The following is a 22,196-nucleotide window of genomic DNA, read 5'->3' as shown; positions in this document are numbered from 1 at the left end:
TGTAGGTTTCTGTAGATCTCCGATGCAGGCTTTCCATTTCCCGACTATCTTTTCTCTCTTTCTTTTCAAACTTTTTTACTTCTTTATTGTGTGTGTGTGCACACGCACATCCTTGTGGAAGTCAGAGGACAAGCGTTGGGAGTGAGTTCTCGCCTTCCACTCTTGTTTCTGCTGCAGCATAGGGCACTCCAGGCTCCGGACTTGCAGATGTGCCTCTCACATCTGTCTTCCTCATGGGTTCTAGTATTCAACTCAGCTCATCAGGCTTGCCTAGAGAGTGCTGAACTGTCTTCTCGGCCTCTGTCCAGCTCTTAACTGAGGTATATTTAATAGGAGATTGAAATATTATTTTAACTTTTACTAGTATAACTTTGTAGTCTAGTTTGAGACTTAGTAGTGATTTACTGAAGAAAAATAGTATGTCCAAGTCAATTAAGTAATTTTGGTAACTAACCAAGTATTATAGGTTAGATTGTATCTTCCTATTATAAAGAAACAAAGATATGTTGGAGCCAACTCACGGTGCTTCAGAAGGTGAGCTTATTTGAAGATGGGCTCTTAGAGGGTCTTCCAGTTAAAGTGAAGTCAGTGAGTATGCCCAGGCCCAGTTCTACTGTGACTGTGTCCTTCCGTAAGACATGTCCACAGTGGAGACAAAGGAGAAGACCAGAGCCTAGGAGAGAAGCTTGGAACATATCCTTTCCTAGCACACCAAAGCCAGCCAGGGTACATGGTCGTGCCATCATCTTGACCTTGGACCTCTAGCAGTAGTTTCTGTTCTAGGCTGTTATGACAGCCCTAGCAAAGTAATGCACTCTGTATTCTTCAAAACTCATTTTAGTAGTTTCTGTTCATTGTGGGAAAACAGATTTTCTTGTTTATTGAAAAAACAGTACTTTAAAATTATTACTAATTATTTTTCTTTTTTATAATACCATACAGTAGTATTAAGTTTTTTCAGTAGATTTAACAAAAATGTCTATTACAAAGAAGGAATTAACTTTTTAAGATAGGAGGGGTACTAGTTAATAGCTTTTGTTCCCAAAGCCACCCATGCTTTTTATTTATTTATTTATTTATTTATTTATTTATTTATTTATTTATTTATTTATTTATTTATTTATTTTGCCACCTATGCTTTTAATGACTTGTTTTCTCATAAAAACACTGCTTGAAGAGAAATAGTTAACTTCACAGTGGAGAGGTTAAACTGGCAGGCACCAGTTCAATCAAGTGATCAAAATGAACATCACCAGTGCTCCATAGAAACATCCTGGGCCTTGAGCATCTTGTTCTGAGAAGGGTCCATTGCGTATCATTCTCAGTGATGTACAACTTCTTCTGATCATTACAAAGCATTAGACACATTCTGATCTCTTTGGTTTATTCATCATGAAACAAAAGACAGAAATTGTAGCAGACTAAAGAACGTTAAAAGTACAGAATTCAATGTTAATGTGGGATTCTGGAATCTTGGGATAAAGAATGGTGTTAGTGAGAAATCTGATTAAAGCTAATAAATCTTTTGCCTAATTAAGGGTAATTTCTTTGCTTCGAAGATTGATCTATGATCATGTAAGATGTTAGCATAGGAGGGGCTAGAGAAGTATATGTAGGAACTTGCTGGTACTTTTGCAGTGTTTGTGAATAGAAAATAATCTCAAAGTAAATACTTGAAAATAACAGTAAGCTAGGTTAGTTGTGCATGCCTGTGATTCCAGCATTGAGACACAGAAGCAGAAAGAACTCAAGTCCAATGCCAATCTAAGCCACATAGTGATTCTGAAGCTAGCCTGTGCTACATTATGAATCCCTGTCTCAAGAAAAACAAAGGACTGGTGGTGGTCGCTCATACCTTTACTTCCAGCACCATAGAGGCAGAGGCGGGTAGACCTCTCAGTTGGAGGCCAGCCTAGTCTTTAGAGTGAGTTCCAGGACAGCCAGTGCTGCACAGAGAAACCCTGAAAACCCTGTAAACCCTGAAAAACAAACAAACAAATCAATGACTAAATTTGTTTGCATTCCATACCTCTAAGCATTAAAACATAAAGCTAGGTATTAAAACATAAAGCTTAAATGACTCCAAATAAGAGAATATAGGAATGAAATGAAGATTATTTGAGGAAAAAATGTTCTAGCTACATTAACTATAGAATTCTTTTTGTTAATTAAAATTCAAATTTATACATTTCTCTTTTGAGTTTCAAAATACTTAGAATTTCACATGTTAACTGATAGTTATTCAGTTTATAGCAATTTCAGTTATGTTTGTTTGGATTGATGCACTCCATTGTTACATGAGACCTGTATTTGAATGAACTACCATTTTTTATGATTAGCCATGCTTTACAGATTACAAACCAGAGACTAATTTTGCAATGGTGTAAAATCATGTTGGCAGTTTTAAAGAACTGAAGATATGGTGCAGCAAATTTGTATAGCATTGAAAGATGAAGAACACTTTTGGCAAACAGAAAAGCAGCCTCTATAGTATCTTTGCTTTGATTTTGTTTCTGATTTGAGGATTAGATGTTTTGGGTACTTGTTCCTTACGTTGATGCTGTTCATAGTGACTTCTGGACTTTGCTATAGTCATAGAAGACTTTGGTCACTGGCACTTTAGTTTCATGGCAGTAGTTCTGTGCGTTCATTGTTATTTGCTTCATGTGAGGTAGAACTTGTTATTGTTCACTCAGATTGACAACAGGGCTTATAATTACCGTTCCTCATGACTGACACATTGGCATTTGCCTCCTGCTTTTAAGGAATTTTTGTGTGTCAACTGGTAGACTTGGAAAAGTTGTGCTGAAATTTCTAGCATATCATTTGAAAATCTTAACATTGCCATTGTAGATAAATTGCCATTATCTAAGTTATCCATGGTAATCCATCATAGTTAAAGCAAAAACTAAAGTAAAATAAAATTTACGTTCATAGTGTGGAAACTGAACGCCTTCCAGTTAAAGGAAGCATTATTGCCTTAGTCATAAGTTTGCAGATATTTTCTTTGAGAAAACTTATTTTTAATCAAGATAGTTTTATTTGGGAGTATAGGTTGACATTAGGTATATTGATGTAGGAAAAATTTACTGTTCCAAAAGTAGAACTTTCTAATATTCAAGTCATCTTGTTTTATACTTAGGAATCTGAGAATAATGACACTAAGATTGTCCTCTAGCATCCACATGCTCTCCCAGACACTCAAATATACATATCCTGTATTTACTTCTATGTAAGTAATGAATGACTATTAGCTTACCTCACTTGTTAGAAACACAGGCAGAGAAGGAAGTATATATATTGTATGTTGTTAAACAAAGTGTTTGATTAGTACAACTAAATCAAGAAGTTCATTTAATTGATGAGACCCAGGATGGTGATGGTTTAGATAACTGTATTTGTCCCAGTTTTATCTGATCTTGACTTCAAAGGTAATATCACGAATCAAGGATAATTGAAAAGTACCTTCAGATTTTTAAAAATTCACTAATTTTCTATTCTGGCTTTAAAGAACAAAACCAGATTGACTGATTAGAATGGACACACAATATTGTATCCTTTGCCAGGCATGGAGCCCATGCCTTTAATCTCAGCACTCAGGAGCTAGAGGCAGGCAGATCTCTGTACGTTGGAGGCTAGCCTGGTCCACGTATCAAGTTCCAAGCTAGACAGGGCTACATAGGGAAACCCTATCTTAAAACAGCAACCACAAAATAAACCAACAACAAAACCAAAAACCTGTGTGTCCTTCCCTTGTTCTCTCATCTCAGAGATTCTTGTGCACTGTCCCTGTGAGGCCCTCTGAAGACTTTCCCTGTGAGAGGAGTTCCTGTTTCACTGTATGGAGCACCCCCTGAATCCAAACATCTTCCTATCAAAGACATACTTGATGCAACCCCTTTATAAAGATATTAGCATTATATCATTTAAGAACATAAGGTTTTTAATCAGTCTATGGGGTCTTTGGGTCTTGTTTTCTTAAGGACCAGAAAAACAGAGTTAACATTTGATAGACAGCTAAATGATGAGCAAAGGTATTCTCATTTATAACTTACTTTTTCATTTACCTCAGACATACTATGTAAAAATAGCAGAGATAGATGATATGTGGACCTTCCTCTGTTTAAACACTGGCTACAGTTTTATTCACAAAGGAGATGGCCTTTTCCTCTGCAGTACCAGTATTCTACTTTAGAGCAAGCCCTTGGCAACCATTAGACTGTGTCTGTATCTCCAGTTCTTGGTTGTTTTCTCTTTGTTTTTAAGTCAGTCTCACTAATTAGCAAAGGCTAGACTTGACCTCTTTATGTAGCCCAGGCTGGCCTAGAACTTTGAATCCTCCCACCTTAACCTTCTGAGTGCTGGGTTACAGGTGTGTATCACTGTCTTCATATTCCAAGTATAAAATATAGATATTTTTTTTTTGAGGCCAGGTCTCATTATGTAAGTCTTGGCTGGCCTGGAACTCGCCCTACAGACCATGCTGTCCTCCAGTCACAGAGATCTTCCTACCTCTGCCTCCTGAGTACTGGGATTAAAGGTGTGCCCTACCATTCAAAGCAAATTCTTTAAAAAGCCTAGAATACTGAGCTGTTTTCATAGTACTTAAGAAAGAATAATATTCTGTTTTCCTAGTAGGAAGCCAAAGTGTCCTAATTATTTCCTGTAAGTAAAGGAAGATTTTTCTTCGTGTTCTGCAGCTGACTACCAATGTATTTGTGAATTCATTTAGAAATGCCATAGGAAGTGTATTAACTGTGCTGTCCTTGGCACTGTGTGACTACAGTGGCCTAAGCTGCCTTGGGGGAATCAGGATGCTCTCCCCACAAAACATTAAAGAGGTTGTGCACATCTCTTTGCATCAAGTCTCACATTTGAGTGGTAATAGAGGTGGGATCTGTTTCATTGGTTTTCAGGGTTAGAGTCAGAGGATGTTCTTATTTTTCTCAAGAACTAAAGAATGTGATGTCACATCAGTGCACGTGTATTGGCAAAAAGCCAACTTCATTTCCTCAGGTCATACTTGGCATCTGTTCTAAAATCGGAAATTCGCAATAAGAAGGGTCTTCTAGTCATTTTGATTAATCTTACAATGCTTTTGTGTTTCTAGAAACATTTTGTAGGGTTTTAAGAGAAGAAATTACAGACAAAAATATAAAATAAAAATTTATTACATAATATATTGTTGTAAACTTCATGAATGCTGAATGAAATCAGGTAAATCTCATCTGTTTTATCTAAACAACTTTAAGTATGTTTTTTTCCCCTCCCAGGACATTTATTCAGACAAGCTGGGGATCAGCCGTTTAACCTGTCCACAGTGTCGAGTGCCTTCCCAATGGTCAGCCACCCAGTCTTTGGTCTACATTCAGCCAGCTCAGGGCATTCAGAATTTGGTGGTTTGGGGACACTTGGTACACCCACAGCCTTAGCCGCACATCCCCAACTAACATCTTTTCCAGGTAAACATCTCCTGTGGTGTTCAAGGAAAGGAGAAAAGCCTGCAAATGCTCAAACCATAATGTGTTTATTAAGTTGAACAGCAAAGCATAGTGTATTAGATTCATGGGCACGAATTGGCTCAGTTTTACACATACAGCGAAATAAATCTCACTGTGTGTCAGGGGATATAGCAGTTAATTAGGTATTTATCAGGTGTTTACCTACATAATAAATACCTGCAATAGAACAGAATATTTAAGGCAAGTGTTTATGGTGCTTTTTACCAAAGTATTGTATGTATAAAAATGTGAGTGTACAGTTTTAATTTTTCTCAGCTTTGGTTTTCTTTGGGGGGCTGTGTGTGTGTGTGTGTGTGTGTGTGTGTGTGTGTGTGTGTGTGTGTGTGTGTGGTGTATATATATGTATACATGTTAATGTGTCTCTCTGTGTGTATGTATGTGCTATATGCTGGGTACACATGTGGGAACGTCTTTGTGGAAGGCCAGAGGTTGAAGTCAGGTGTCCTCCTCAATCACTCTAGTCCTTAATTTTTGAGATGGGGTCTTTCCATTGAACTTGGAGCTCACTGGTTCGCTAGTCTGGCAGGCCAGCTAGCTCCAGGTCTCTGTTTCTGTTCCCAGATGTGTGCTTTGCTTTTTACCCTTGCTACATGGAGATTGCTCTCTGGTCCTCGTGCTCTTGGGGCAAGTACTTTACCGACTAAACTATCTCCCCAGTCCCTTTATCTAATATTTAAATCAAGCATTTAACTTGGCTTGAAATGTGCTCTGTGGTAGATCACTTAATTGCCTAGCATATATGAGGCCTTGGGTTAGACACCCAGCACTAGGAAAAATTTACTGAACCTGGAGTCTAGCTTTTCTAACAACTGTTTTAGGTTTTTATTTTTCTCTCCCATGTTGGGAGGATGAGGTGGAATCTTAAATTTCTATGCTTTTTCCTATTTAAAAACTGTTTCCAGAGCATGTTGGGAATACACGTTTCCACAGCAGTTACGCAGTTGGTGCATATACCTGGTCAGGGCCAGTGTGACTTGAAATTCTGTAGACTGTGGTCACACAGTAGCTGAATTCACACAAATTTTCTTGAAAATCCAAGCTTCACATTAATCACTGCACATTATAGTTCAGTTTTATTAAAGAAGCTTGGTTTACTGGAACAGTGTTTAAAACAGCAGAGCTTTAGTTCTAGGTAGAAATTGACCTGAATTTAAATCTGGCCTTGGACAAATCTCTGACCTTTCATCCTTGTAAACTGAAAACCATAAAATTCCTGGCTCTCTGGGGCTGTGTGAAGATTCTAGTAGACAAGCATGTCTAGTGCTGTCTGCAAATATCGCTATTTTTTCCTGCCCACCTTAATGGCAGACAAAGTATCTTTAAAAAGAATCTTTAAAAAGAATCAAATATCTTCTGAAACACAGAAAACAGAAATGGTTACATTGTATTTCAAGTACTATTTCTTGAGTCACATTTTTCCTTTAATTTCATTGTCTTGGAGAGGGGCATGATCGGAAAAGTTTGTGGCTAGACAGTGTTGACCAAGTCCGAGTATTTCCTTTACTATGTTAACAGGGACTTTAAAAACACTGTTCTAGACAGTCTCACTGTGTAGCCCTGGCTCGCCTGAAACTCTGCTGTGTAGATCAGGCTGACCTCAAACTTGTAGAGATGTACCTCCTCTGCCTCCCGAGCAGCACTGTGCCTGCTTCATTCTGTTTTTAACATGGTTATTTAGTATCAGATATCAACAGCTATCTCCAGAAATAGATTTCTAAATCAAAATCTAAATAGTCAACAGTAATATAAGTAATTACTAATATCTTCAGTACTTTTATTGTTTTGTGTTAATTTATTATAGTACTACTTTTGAACATTTCTAAACTATAGTGTATTGTATTAAAATCAAATACTGATAAGATGGTCAATGAATATTAAAAAATAACTTGTATGGGCTTTAATAATGATGGTATCTCCAATATGTAAAAACCAGTCTAAGACCAGTGAGACAGCTCAGTGTGAAAAGGCTCTTATTGCCAAACCTTAGGACCTGAGTTCAATTCATGGGACCCACATGATGCAAGAAGAGAACCTGTTCCCTCTAGTTCTCCGACCTCTATATGTACTGTGACATTCATGCACATACATGTGAATGAACACGCGCGCACACACACACAACAAATAAAAAATATTTAAGAACATCCTACATAAACAAGCCACATAATTCTTGAACCTAGATAAGGTGCTCATGCATTTCACCCGTTACGATCTGTGCAGGTGACTGTTTATGCAGCCACGCACCAGTACAATGTATTTTATGGCTTACTAGAGACAGGTAATTATAAACAGAAGCATTAGTAATTAAAAATGCATATGTGTGTATACTTCTTTACCAAATGGGTAGAGATTACAACTAATTTTAGAGAAACCACTTTCTTTAAATGACACCTTGGTGTAATAATTTATATATTTAAATTGTCTATCATTCAGAAGGGTAACCAAATGGCCACTTTAGGAAAAACACAAGGAAGTCACAAGAAGATATTAGCAATTTTAAGTAAGGTATAATTTTTTATAAGGTTTATTTACATCTAAACTATTTCTCATTTCAAACAGAAAATATAAAATTGTTTAATTGATATTAATATAATAAAATTTGTATTTTTATATTAAAATAGTATTTTATGAAATTTATCTTAAAATATTTAAAATTCTTGGTGTTCACATTTTAATGCTATAATTCTATGAAGTTTTGGGTTGTTTTCCATATATGAGTCATTTTTAAATTCTACCATATCAGAGCCAGGTATGCAGGCACATGACTATAATTCTAGATCTTGGAAGGCAGAAGATCACAAGTTTGATGCCAACCTGGGCTAAACAGTGAAACCCTGGTGCCAAGAAACCTACAAAGGGATGTACTGCATGATCAAATCTCCTGTATGCTCTAATATATTAGCATCACACCTGGAAATGATTGTTGTGGCTGCTGTAGTGTTTCTTAGGAATTTTGAATTTGCTTAGACTTTCATCCTGTACCTACTTATGTTACCTTTATTTTATATCTTCCATTTGATAATTAAGTTAGCTTATGACTAAATTTGTTTATTTTCCTCAATTTGAAAGCTACGTAAACTTTTCACTGAAAAGTTGTAATTTCCTGTGAAATAATGTCAGAGATTTATCTTTAGAGAAGGCCAGTTTCTTAGTTTATCTAATTGATCTTGTATGTTTGTCTCTGGGATGCCCTGTCACTGTGAGCATACATTGTACCTATTATTTTTCTCTAATGCCTACTGTATATCTGTCACATTTAAAATCTTATGCTTTGACTTCTTAGTTGTTTACCAAATCTTTATACCCAACCTTAAGACATCTGTCAGAAGTGTAAGTGAAACAATTCTTGCTGGGAAACTGCAGTCTGTTTTGTCACCTAAGTGAAAACTAAGTTGCAAACCTGTTTGTAGGGATGGTCTGTGCAGATAGTCCCTCCCGAAAATGCTTCCTCCTTTTATCCATCTAAGTGCAATCCAGACAGTGGTTGAGTGACTAATTGAGTAACTGGAATGTTCAGTTTTTCTGAAGTCCTAGCATTCAGGGTAGCATTCACTAGCTACTCTATGTGCAGTTTCAACAGTGGCCTTTGCAGTGTTTTGCCTATGCTGTTCATGATACCCCTTGGGACTGTTAGTGACCTTGGACATTACACACACACACACACACACACACACACACACACACACACACACACACACACACACACACACACCACACACACACACACTGGATTTCTCTGTGTAATCGCCCTGGCTGTCCTGGATCTCGCTCTGTAGACCAGGCTGACCTCAAACTCACAGAGATCCGCCTCCCTCTGACTCCTGAGTGCTGGGATTAAAGGCGTGCGCCACCACCGCCCGACTGGACAAGTGTTACCTTTACATTCCTGGGACTTTCTAAAGATCTTGTAGTAAAATCTCCTGATAGTATTGTGGTGTTTTCTTCTCATTTTCTGTGTTTATTCCAATCAAAAAATGAATGGCATATTGTTTAGGAGACTGGTATGAACAGAAATTACTTGGAAGTTTGGTGGATTATTCAGTTGGTGATTTTGTCCAGGATGTGATAAGAGGCAACCCAAGACAGTTCTTTGGATAATTTCCAAAGCTCTTTTTAATCTTCACTCTTCTTGGAAAAAAAAAAAATTATATAATTGGCTTTTCCCCCTAAGAGTTTTAATGAAGAACTACTATTTGAATATCTGAATTGCATTCTATGATTCTCCAATTTAGTTGTTTGATATTTATTTTAAAAAAATCAGTCATCTATAATTAAATGAGAAGTATAAAGGAGAGCTCAAGCTTTCCTTATCAATTTTAAAGCTAGAAGCTTTATAAGCCTTGTTTGTTTGTTTGTTTTTGGTTTTTGGTTCTTTGAGACAAGGTTTCTCTGTGTAGCCCTGGCTGTCCCGGAACTTACTCTGTAGACCAAGCTGGCCTTGAACTCAGAGATCCGCCTGCTTTTGCCTCCTGAGTGCTGGCATTAAAGACATGTACCACCACTACCTGGCTTATGCCTAACATTTTAATGAAAAATTATTTGTTTTGAAAATATTCTTTGAGAACTTATTTCTTAGTCTAAACAAAAAAGGCTTATTACTAAGTTTTTTATATTTTTGTTTTTTATTTGGCTACAGAATTATTTAATCCATAAATGCATTTGAGATACTCATCTGATAATATTAATTACCCACCCGCCAGATTTGTCAAAGCCAAATTTATATTGTATATAATTGGAGGAAAATCTTCAGAGGTTGCAGATGTCAGCTTCAAATCTAAAGTCTTGAAATAAATTAATATGGATTTAATTATTTTCCTTCTTGGCTTAGTAAATAGATGGTGTAGGTTATCAAGTCAAATGGTTCGTTTTATATTCTGAGTTTTTGGCAGCTTTTAAATTATGAAAATGTGTTCATTTTTAGCTTGAATCTAAAAAACTGTAAAGGGAAGAATCTTGAATAATGGCCTAGTAATAAGAGGGGATTATGCAAGTTCGAATTACCTGTTTACAGTGGGGGAAAAAATGATCAGAACTATGTGACTTGAGCAGTTCTGTCCCAGGAGAAACTTGAAACATTGTTTTTGCAATAGTAGAAAATGGTCACTAGATGAATTTGAAAGTTAATTCAGTTTCTTTTTCTTTGGTTTTGAGGTGCAGAATGGTGGCGAACCACAGACGTTCACACTCGTGCAGGAGCGCCCTTCTTTCCACCCTTACTGGGAATTCCACCAATGTTTGCTCCTCCAGCCCAGAATCACGATTCTTCATTCCATTCAAGGACTTCTGGAAAGAATAATCGGAACGGTCCTGAGAAAGGTACTCACATGAGCATGAGGGACGAGCCAGAACCTCTGTCCCATGCCTCTTTGCAACAGAGTTTGCTTCCAGGACCCTTTTGCAGCCTGGTGCTGGATGCTTCCTCGTCATCTTGCTTGATCCTTACAGTAATCAGATTACACATCTCCTGAGTTTGCAGCCAAGGTTAAATACTTGAGCTTGGAAGTATGCTCAGACACTGACGTGGTTTAGCCAGGATCTGAACCCAGTTCTACTCCTCTTCCCTCTGTCTGTCATTATCTCCTTACACCTAACTCAGTGGGATGCTGCTGCTTCTCAACTTAAGTATTAGTTTTGTCTAAGCCAGCACCCCACTACTGTGTTCTTCTTTGAAATGATCAGCATTTCTAAAGTTTCTAAGTATTGTTACGATAGTATTTAGAAATTACAGTGTTGTAGATAGCCCATTGGTTTTGTTTGCTTCCTTCCTTCCTTCCTTCCTTCCTTCCTCCCTCCCTCCCTCCCTCCCTCCCTCCCTCTCTCTCTCTCCCTCCCTTCCTTCCTTCCATGTACATCAGATCCCTTGGAACTGTAGTTACAGACAGTTGTGAGCCACCATGTGGGTGCTGGGAATTGAACCCGGGTCCTCTGGAAAAGCAGCCAGTACTCTTAACTGCTGAGCCATCTCTCCAGCCCTGTCCATTGCTCTTTTAAATTGAGTGTTTCTAAGCAGACAATACTTACATATAATTTATTTTCTAAATATGTTTGTTTAATTTAAATGATATTCACACAGTTTAATGCTAGGAATAATTCCGTTGAATTTAATGTGTTCATAATGTTGCATATGGCCACCCTGTATCATCTCTAAAATATTATCTCTAAGAAGTCTATACCCTGTAAGTAATCACACCTTCCTGCCTGTCACACTGTTGTGTGTGCCTTGTCTCTACAGTATTCATTATGAATCTTTCATTTAGTGGATCATATGTGACTTTTAGTGTCTTTTTACAGTGTTTACGAGCTTGATCTACATTACACATGCACAAGTACTCTATTCCTTGTTTTGGCCAAATAATGTCCCATCATATAAACATGTTTATTTTCAAGGTATAAATGGGTCAGTTAATGGAAACAGTGCATCATCTGTACTTGGTGTCAGTACATCTGTACTATCCACTCCTGCTTCAAGTTCCATGGGGCAGAATCAAAGCACAAGCTCAGGTGGAGGAAACCTAAAATGTCATCAGGAACAAAGCAAAAGTCAGCCTTTGGATGCCAGAGCCGACAAAATCAAAGATAAGGTAAGCTGTTTCTTTAAGAACAAGTACGTAATGGATCAATAGATAAGGTAAATATTTTAAAAGTCAAGCCACCAGAATGTGTGGATTAATTTCTTGTTACCAACTCTTGTTTTTGCAGATGTATATTTTTATAGCATAATGTTGATATTAGAATAGATATCTTGGAATATTAAAACTCACAGTACCTGAACAAACAATATAATTGGTAGTAATAGTTAGGAGTTGAACCTAAGGAGTTATGCAAACTACGCTCACACTATACCACTGAGTTAGGCTCCCAGCTCCAAGACAACTTGAAGGAGACATACTAGATGCTGGCTCTATTCTAATTGCTTTCTATATCAATTTCAATTTTCCCTCTACCCTACATTTGGTGGTTGTTAGTACAAATTGGAAAAAATAATTATCCAGTAAGTGGCAGAGTCAGATTTTGAAGCCAAAAAGGTTAACTTCAGAGTCTATAGTTAGGGTAGCAAAACTAAACAATCTTTTATTATGGGGAAGTTTTAGATCATCTCAATAGATCCTATACACCCATTAATTATGCTTATGGAAGAGTTAACCATGTTGGGCCAGTTCTGTCTCTGTATGCAGGTTGTCAATTGATTGTCTCTGCACTGAATGTATTCTCCTTTTCCTTTGCCTTTTGGCATAAGATTAGGCATTCTTAAGGGAGTGTCCTAGGCTGGGCATGATGTCCCATACCTTTACTCCCAGCCAAGGCAGGCTGAGCTCCAGGCCAGCCTGAGCTACATAGCAAACTTTAAGCTGTTAGAGAGACCTTGTCAAAAATAGAGCTACACAACCGAAAGACTGGGGGCAGTGTTCTATTAGAGGAGGGATTTTTGCTGCTGATTTAGTATTTCTTTCTCTTTATTTCTGTGTCTGTCTCTCTTTAAATTCTATACGTATGTAGATGTTTTTGCCTCCATTTGTCTATGCACATGTGTGCCATCTCCATGGATGCCAGAAGAGGGAGTCAGATCCCTAAGGACTGGAGTTATAGTCAATTGTGACCTGTCTTGTGGGTGTGGGAATTGAACCTGAGTCCTCTGGAAGAGCACCCTTTGCTCTTAGCTTCTGAACCATCTCTCCAGCCCCAAATTTAGTGTTTCTTTTAGGCTATGCTGTCAATGGATTACTTTGTTGCCAACTGATGGCCTCTAGGCTGCTAGTGTCCAAATATAGGCACTGGTATACAGAGAACTCAAATGCTGCACACCATCTAGTGATCTCATTGGCACCAGAGCAGTTCTATTGTTTCAGCCATCACAGTGGCTGCACATGAATCTTCTGCTGTTTCAGCCAGGAACGGCCCACTTCTCAGGCAGTGACCTGGCAGGACCTTTACTTCTCTCCAGATCTACCTCCTGCCATCAGATGTAGTTTTTAACTAAATCTCTATCATTCTATTTACCAATAAAGACTCGTGTGAAATAAAGCTTGGATGAAAACCTGTTAGCTCAGAGAGTTTGAAGAGCATCTATCTGGCTTTCCCCCTTTGCCAGTGTCTCAGAGTGTCTCTTCAGTTGTTCCAAACCAAAAAGGACCGCCACATTCGAAGTCCCTCCCTCCTACTCTCTGTGGGTCTTTCTATCCATCTTCCAGATTCCCTCTGACTCTCTATGATTACTTTCTGTCAACTAGTTGCTGACTCTGCCTCCTGACCCAAGGTTGATTTTATTTAATTAACACAAATGCAAACTGGGAGTTCACAGTGTTATCATATACCCCGCAACACAGTTTATAAGCAAGTTTTGCTGAAAAATGAATGGATGCCTTTCTAGGTAATTTTCCTGGTACCTACCCTAGCTGTCTGTATTCCCTATGTGTGTGCTAGGGCCTTGCTGGATGATACCTCCTTCAACAGTCCTGCTATACGGTGGGCAAGAGCCACTTCTTTTTTTATTTTTTTTTTATTTTATAATTTAATTTAATTTTACATATTAGCCACGGATTCCCCTGTCCTTCCCCCTCCCACCCCCCCTTTTTTAATTTTTTAATTTTATAATTTAATTTAATTTTGCATATCAGAAGAGCCACTTCTTTTCAACAAAATCAAAAGCTTAGCCTCAGGTGAATGGGTTCATGGGAAAGAAACCGTCTTCCATAATCTTACAGAAAAATGACTCTATCTGTGATTTCCTTATTATTTAGAGAGGGGCTGTTCACTGTTTTTATCAGGCATCTCCTTTTATTAACTAATAATTCTCAGTGCATGTTTTTGTTTTGTTTTGAGACAAGGTTTTACTTTGTAGGCTAGGATGGCCTGGAACCTAAGCTCCTTCTGCCTCACTGCCTCCGTGTTGAGGTTGCTGGTGTGTATCAGTACCCCCTAGCTACTTGGTAATTCTTTGCTACCCTTTCTCACTCAGATTGCTAATATGGGTTCTGCCTTCTGACTAGATCTTAAAAGAATTGGTTCCAGATGTAGGGTTAGTATATAATTCACATGTATGGTAAATTTATTCCAGATTCTAATCTTTAAAAGCTTCGGCTTCCCTTTTTAGCATGATACAAGGGAAACCCTGACATCCCAACTGCATAAAATGTTGGCCATCATTAGGTCCAGGTTTCACTTATCCAAGACACCTTCAGCTACATTTTTATCTTTTTTTTTTTTCTCGATCTCTGTTTTCTCAGCAGAAAATAGCTATTTCCCAGAATATAGTACACCCATATAAGAGCTTGGGGAAGGTCACCTGGTGTCTTTAAGAAGCTGTACAAGGCCCCAAACATTCTCTTTCTGCTCCAGACACTGAGCATTTGAGCCCACCTGGTGAAAGATCCTCAGCTCTTTCCTGCAGGTGATTCAGTGTCGGGTGCTGCTTCCCACCTGCCCTCTGCGGCTGCCCTCGGTCTCCCTTAGGATGTGTTTCCAAGGGCAGTCCCAACGGCGTAAGCAGCAGGGCTTGTTTCTCATTTCTGCTAGCTCTCCTCTGTGTGCGACACAGCACCTGCTCACCTCATGTGTTGTGTCGTTGGATACATGTCTACACTGTATTTCTAAAATGCAAGGGTCTAAACTTTTAAACTTTGTCATCCCATGTCGTGGAAGTCGTGATAAAAGTCTAGGGAAACGTGAAACCTCAAGTGGTGTACAGGTTCAAGGCATTGCACAAGAAGTTTGGAAGGCATGAATGTGAAACAGGCTTAACTTGTTTTTAGTGAGGAATCTGCACTGAGATTCTTAAGCAGAATTAGGGCTCCTCACTAAAACCTCTCCAGGAGCACATATTCAAACTTACCTACAGACACTCCTTTCGTGAACCGTACAGACAGATCTGAGGTACCATACTGGTGCATGTAAACACCCAATCAAAGTAATAGTATAAGAGAGTTGCTGTTAAGCGAAGTTTTATCTAATCTTAAAGTAGAATTTATCATAATGTAAAATTTATGATTTCATATAATCTTAAGCAGTTGTGAATTATACATGTGCCAACATGTGTTATGGTAACAGATTGCTTAAATAAAATGAACATAAAATCCTGTATTTTTACTCATCATTTTTCAAGATTAAAAGCTTTGTAAAAATTGCCTCATTAGCACTTTCCTGTAAAGTTTGAAAGAAATCTCTTCAGATAATTTGTCCTTCCTCAGGGGTGCAGTGCTGATCTCAGGCCTCCTCATTAGAGTCACTGATAAGTACATTTCCTCATGTAGCTTGCTTAGATCATAGTTTAGACTAGAGTATAGAAACACATAGCCTGTTTTGAAAATAAAACTACTTAAAGTTGAAAGTATTCTATCTTCCAGTTACATGAATTTCTGTCCTGTGTAGCCAATGCCACCTTTAAAAATAATAAGACTGTCTGTCTGTTTGTTTGTTTGTTTATTTATTTGTGACTTGAAGAACATTTTAGAGAATATAAATTGACAGAGTTGCCATGGACAAAGTGTGCAGTGAACCCCAAAATTTAGATTATAATTTAAGTATAAATTATAGAATTATAATATGATCCAGCCATTTCATTTGTGGGTATATGTTCCAAAGATTTGAATGAAGAGTCTCAAATATATGAGTCTGTAGTTTAATTATCATGGTAGCTAAAAAGTTCGATTCCTTCCATGTTACATTTATGTGTATGGATGTGTGCTAGCACACATTTCACAGCGCATGTGTGCAGATCAGAGCATAACCTTGAGAGCCCTTTCCCTCTTTCCTCCCCGTGTGTTGTCAGACTCAGGTTAGCCCCTGGCCATCTCCCTGGCCCAGGAGTTGGTGTTTAATGTGTTTAGTGTTTCTGTGTCACAGATGGAAAGAGTTCTGAAGGTGTGTTCTGACAATCATGTGCCAATCTGAATGTTTTTAATAGTACTGAGCTGTGCACTTCAAAATGAGTAAACGTTGAAGTTCAAAGTGCACGTTCTCTGCAGACTTTAAGGAGGCTGGCCTCTGTTGTCGCTCCTTCCAGCAATGGCTGCTCCTCCAGAATCCAGTGCACTTGCCCTTTGCTCTGAAGAGCCGTCTGAGTTGAGGTCTGTTGGCCTACCCTCCCTTATCACTTGCCAAAGGTCCTGTTCACTGTGCTCTGACTTGCCCAGAGTCCAGTTAGTGCCTTTTCCACTGCTGCCCTCCTGCTTTCGTTCTCCCTTGAGCTCAGCTCACCAGGTCCTGACGACAGCATCACAGTCCTACCTTCACCCTCTGGCACAGGGTGTGCGCTAATGCTCCTGTTTTTAAATGATACTCGCCACTCAGAATAATTTGATGTCTCCTGTTCTCACTAGCATTAAGTCTGTTCCTCATATCCTGTATCCCCAAAGATTTAAACACCTATACATAGCAGATAGCATGTCTTTGTTTTGTTACTGAAAAAAGTATATAGTGAAATTAAAGTTCAAGAGAGTTCTAAGAAACTCTCTGTGATCAGATGGAATGAAATTAAGCAGCTCTCCTTTGATCATTTTTATGTATTCAAGATGATTTTTAAAAAGTTTTCATGAAAGTAAGGAGACATTACCTAATTAATTTACAAATACAACATGTGTGCGTGTGTACACACACACACACACATATCCACCACACATATGTACACCATTCCTAGGGACTTTGTAAATGAAATTTACTGGAATGACTGGGAGTAGCTATAGGTTCTACTTAATCGCTGCTCTGTCTTTTCAACATTCCTCCTTTTCAGTCTTCCTATCAGTTGGCTTTTATTGTGGTTACAGAACTAGTTTTGTATTCCTATGTTCCTGTAATGTGTTTGGATATAATCCCCCTTCTTCACCCCTTCCTCCTCCCGACTTGGTGCCTGCTGATGGGTGCTCTCTGCCGTGTGTGCTCTTCCCTCCCTCGCCCTCTCCCTGCTCCGTCTCATCACCCTCCACGTAGATTATTGCTGCCTATATGTACATGGCTGTAGGAGCATCTGCTGGAGCATGAGTAACCCCTCACTGCCTGCATCCCTAAGAAAGGTGGTCTTCATGCTCCCAGTGGCCATCATTGCCAGTAGCTTCTCAGGCATGGGTTGATCTTCAGGAGCCCTTTCCCCATCCTTTCTGTGAGTTTGGCTAGCTTATTCTTCTTCAGGTCTTGTACAGTCACAACCACTTTGAATCGTGTGTGCCGCTATAGTTTCATGTCCCCAAAATACTCTTTCACTACAGGCATCCATACCTTCTGACCATTTCTGAAACATAGCCTACTTTTTAAATATGAACTTTTGTCAGCTTTTAATATTTTTCCCAATAAAGTCTTAAATATTCTAGAAATAGCTTTTTCCCTATGTGATTTCTTCATTTTAAATTTTTTAAAGGCAAGGTTTCAGTGTATAGCCCTGGCTGGCCTGGGTTCACTATGTAGACCAGGCTATTCTGAAACTGGTAGAGATACTCCTGCCTCTGCCTGCTGACTGCTGTGTTGATGTGAAATAGTCTTAGACAGGATTGCATTTCTTGACATAGCACCACAAATCTTTTGCTGTCTACCATGTCTTCTGTGTGTCACTCAACACAGATGCAATTGTTTGATTTTCTATGAAAAACGCTTCCCTCCTCTCTCCTCCATTAGACTGAGTTTCCTGTGTGCAAAGATTCACTGTTTCACACAGTTACAGTAGGTACCTCAAAAGGTTCCTTGGCACATCTTAGGTAAAAGTTTGTCTATTTGCTATATAGATAAAGACAACTCACACTAAATCTGTGTAATTATTTTGTGAACTACAATTTAAATGGTGCACTATTTGAAACATAGGTAAATCTACATATGTATGATATTTATATTTTAACTGTTCTACATGGGACATTGTCTATTGTTAAAAGCCATATTTTATGCTTTATGCATAAGAATACAATTTACACATTAAGTAACATAATAGAATTATTTGATATAGTTTTAAGTAGGAGAATATAGGGAATTTTTTTCAGGTTACAAAATCAGTCCCCACCCCATAACAATATTTTAAATCATTGTTTTCTAAACAGATCAATGGGCAAATGCATTAAGTGACAAGCCATGTCAGAACTTACACTTTCTGTTGATGATTTCTTGTCAAATAAGTTAGCTAATAATAACCTTCATGATAAATCATTTCTCTTGATATTGAAGATATCATTTGAAAATTAAAAGAGCATGTCTTTTACCGAAACCTGAATTTCTTCAAAAGTATAGCTTACCAAATAATGTCTCTTTGTCCAGAAACCTAGGAAGAAAGCTATGGAAAGTTCTAGCAACAGTGATAGTGATTCGGGCACATCGTCAGACACCTCAAGTGAAGAAGGCATTAGTAGTAGTGACTCAGATGATCTCGAAGAGGAAGAGGATCAAAGTATTGAGGAGAGTGAAGAGGAGGATTCTGACTCAGAGACTGAAGCACAACACAAAAGTAACAACCAGGTATTGTTTTGCATGTGTCTAGACCTCGTTAGGAGGGAGAGCCTTCATCTCGCCTATAGCCTGTTCATTTTAATAACCTTCAGTTCTTTCCTACAGACAAGTGCTTTTAAAGGATGTTTGTTATGTGTTAGTGACCTCTGTGTTATGTCTCTGTCATAGTGATTAACAATACTCTCTAAAATATTCTCTTTCTCCACGTTTTACCACTTGATGCTCTTAATGGATGCCAAGATAACTTCCTCTTAAATTTTATTTCCAGGTGCTATTACATGCTATTTCAGATCCAAAAGCGGATGGGCAGAAAGCAGCTGAAAAAGCCCAGGAAAAAAGACTACAGCAGCCATTACCTCTCGTGTCTGAACCCCAGACCCACTCATCATTCCAATCCCAGCAGAAGCAGCCTCAGGTTTTGTCACAGCAGCTTCCATTTATTTTCCAAAGCTCTCAGGCCAAGGAGGAATCTGTGAACAAACACACCAGTGTAATACAGTCTACGGGATTGGTGGCCAATGTGAAACCTTTGTCGTTGGTAAATCAAGCCAAAAAGGAAACGTACAGGAAACTCATAGTTCCTTCTCCTGATGTACTTAAAGCAGGGAATAAAAATACCTCTGAAGAATCTAGTTCTCTGACCAGTGAATTGCGATCCAAACGGGTAAGTTAAGTATTATGTACACAAGGATCTCAGTGCTGGGGTTTCTTACAAATGGGGCTAAGGTGTAGCTCAGTGTGTAGCACCTGCTCAATGTGGAGCCCAGCACTGGGCTTGATTCTCAACTCCAGACTTGTTAGTTAGTTAGTTAGTTAGTTAGTTAGTTAGTTAGTTAGTTAGTTAGTTAGTTAGTGTACGTGCATTGGTGAATTGCCATGGCTGCAGGGTCCGCTGGAACTGTTATTACAGACACCTGAGAGTTGCCATGTGGGTGCTGGGAATCAAACCCAGGTCCTCTGGAAGAGCAGTCCATGTTCTTAACCAGTGAGCCATCTCTCCAGCCCCCTCACCTCCAGATTTTATGCTGTGGATGTAGCTCAGTGGTAGAGTAAGACCAAGGTTCAGTTCCCAACATCCCCCAAAACTGTGTTTTCTGATTTTATAGTCATAAACTATTTCATACACTTCTGACAAAACTATTGTGTCACCGACCCCTTCTACTCCCCTGTTTACTATTTGGGCAGTAAGCGTATATTATAGTTGAATAAGACATGTTTTATAATTATTTTGTGTAAAATTAATGCCTCCTTATTTTAATATTAATATGTTCTCTGTTGAAGAAATTAACTTTTGTGTAATTTACCTTTACTCTTAGAACTTAAGTCTAAAATTTTTTTATAAAATAATCTTTTTTCAGTAATAGCACAGTGGCATATGCCCATATTTCTTCGACTGTAAAGCCCAAAGCAACCATTGTTTTGTTGGTTTTTATTTTTTAATTTTATACATCTGTGGGGTGTGTGCATTTTAATTAAAAGTTTTAATGTTCTTACTGTCTAGAGATCATTCCAGAAGTATACACAAGTAATTGCAAGTATTTTATGTGAACAGACATTTCTTTCTTAAATGTGTATGAATGAAGTGTGTGTGTGTGTGTGTGTGTGCGCGCACACACTGCATGTGGTTGCTGGGAACTGAACCTGGGTCCTCTGGAAGAGCAACCAGTGCTCTTGACCACCTGGAGCCATCTCTCCAGGCTCGTGAATAGACATTTGTATTAGACTCAATTCTCAATGATATTATCCACATGCCTTATTTAGCATTACAGAATATATTATGAGTACTTCTCTTGAAATAGTTTTCTTTATAGAGCACTGTAACACATTGAATTTTGTTTATTTCTTATGACAATCTGTTTTGCTCCACACTACCTGCTATTAATTCATCAGTCTTGTCATTAGGCTATGAATTTCTGATTTATTTTATCATTGATTCCTTTGACATTTATATTGTGAACATGTAATTTAAATTAGTATGTGTGAATAAAATATATATATTGACCAGAAGTAGAATGTGATCTGTCAGTCAAGTCAGACCTGGAGGATATTTTTTTTTTTGCATTTGCAAAAAATGAGATAGGGACCAATAAAGTAAGACCTTAGATGTAGGACTGTCCTTCAAACCCATCTGTCCATACACTGGCATGTGGGTAGTTGATGCTTTAAAACAGCAATAGATTTTCTACTAGTAAACACCATTATTAGATACTTGTCATAGCATCAATTGATAGTATGTGTAGTCTTAAGATTACCTGACTTGCCTTGAAATAAAAATGTAGTAACCTTTGTTTATTCCTGAAAGCTGTGGGTATAAACGTATGGTATGAGATTGTTTAGAGCTAAAGCAAGGAGTAGTTCCTGAAATTTAAAATATGAATGTACAGTGAAAACTTTGCTTTCATGGAACCATTCAGTCCAGTATTAAAAGGAAACATATCGGGCCGTGGTGGTGCACACCTTTAATCCCAGCACTTGGGAGGCAGAGCCAGGCGGATCTCTGTGAGTTCGAGGCCAGCCTGGTCTCCAAAGCGAGTTCCAGGAAAGGCGCAAAGCTACACAGAGAAACCCTGTCTCGAAAAACCAAAAAAAAAAAAAAAAAAAAAAAAAGGAAACATATATTGCTTAGTAAAAGGTTTATTATATGACATCTACATCTTAAAAGCTGAAACATTGGATTTTTCTACCAGAGAATTGTATCTTGGATTTATAAAAATATTTTATCTGAGAATCATAGTATAAAATTCCTTTCACAAAAGGAACACATTGAATAAATACTAATTAAAAATTTTGTGATGGATTGCATTTAGTAAGAATGTAGTAGCATTTGTTTACAAAGAATTATTTGAAGAATTTAATTTTTTTCTGAATGAGTCTTTTACCTGTATTGATATAGTTTGTACCACATGTGTACCTGATACCGAGGTGATCAGAAGAGGGGTCAGATCATCTTGAACTTGAGTTATGGGTGGTTAAGAGCCACCATGTAGGTTCTGGGAACTGAATCCTGGTTCTCTGCAAGAACAACAAGTGCTCTTAACCACCGAGTCACCTCTCCACTCCTGCTTTTAAAAATTAACATAATGTATTTTAGTCATTCGAAGTCATTATATAGTATCTCAATTATACTAATAAATTTTACAGTTTTAAAATTTTCAGGTAGTCTTATTTAAAGATGTAATATTTTCCTATTTTATATGTATAGGTTTTTCCTGCATGTATGTTTGAGTACTGCATATGTGCTTGGTACTCACAGAGGCTAGA

The 22,196-nt window shown here is 38.1% G+C and overlaps 1 protein-coding gene across 17 annotated transcripts in view; it reads left to right on the top strand.

The window, feature by feature from the left end:
• Window positions 1–22,196, top strand: part of Baz2b (bromodomain adjacent to zinc finger domain 2B) — a 325,749-nt gene that overhangs the window by 227,165 nt on the left and 76,388 nt on the right. For 14 of the 17 annotated variants that reach the window (XM_052723267.1, XM_052723266.1, XM_052723259.1 and 11 more), the window contains 5 exons: window positions 5,274–5,462; window positions 10,671–10,835; window positions 11,907–12,100; window positions 18,747–18,944; window positions 19,204–19,599. In XM_052723267.1, the coding sequence (XP_052579227.1) occupies window positions 5,274–5,462; window positions 10,671–10,835; window positions 11,907–12,100; window positions 18,747–18,944; window positions 19,204–19,599 (1,142 nt within the window). The remainder of the gene's footprint in view (window positions 1–5,273; window positions 5,463–10,670; window positions 10,836–11,906; window positions 12,101–18,746; window positions 18,945–19,203; window positions 19,600–22,196) is intronic. The other 3 variants (XM_052723268.1, XM_052723263.1, XM_052723269.1) reach the window with 2 other exon arrangements.

The sequence above is a fragment of the Peromyscus californicus genome, unplaced genomic scaffold, assembly GCF_007827085.1.
Source record: "Peromyscus californicus insignis strain IS unplaced genomic scaffold, ASM782708v3 Scaffold_7__1_contigs__length_154581171, whole genome shotgun sequence".
NCBI classification, from domain to species: domain Eukaryota; kingdom Metazoa; phylum Chordata; class Mammalia; order Rodentia; family Cricetidae; genus Peromyscus; species Peromyscus californicus.
Note: the sequence above shows the minus strand (reverse complement) of the source record. Positions and strands in the feature narration are given on the sequence as shown.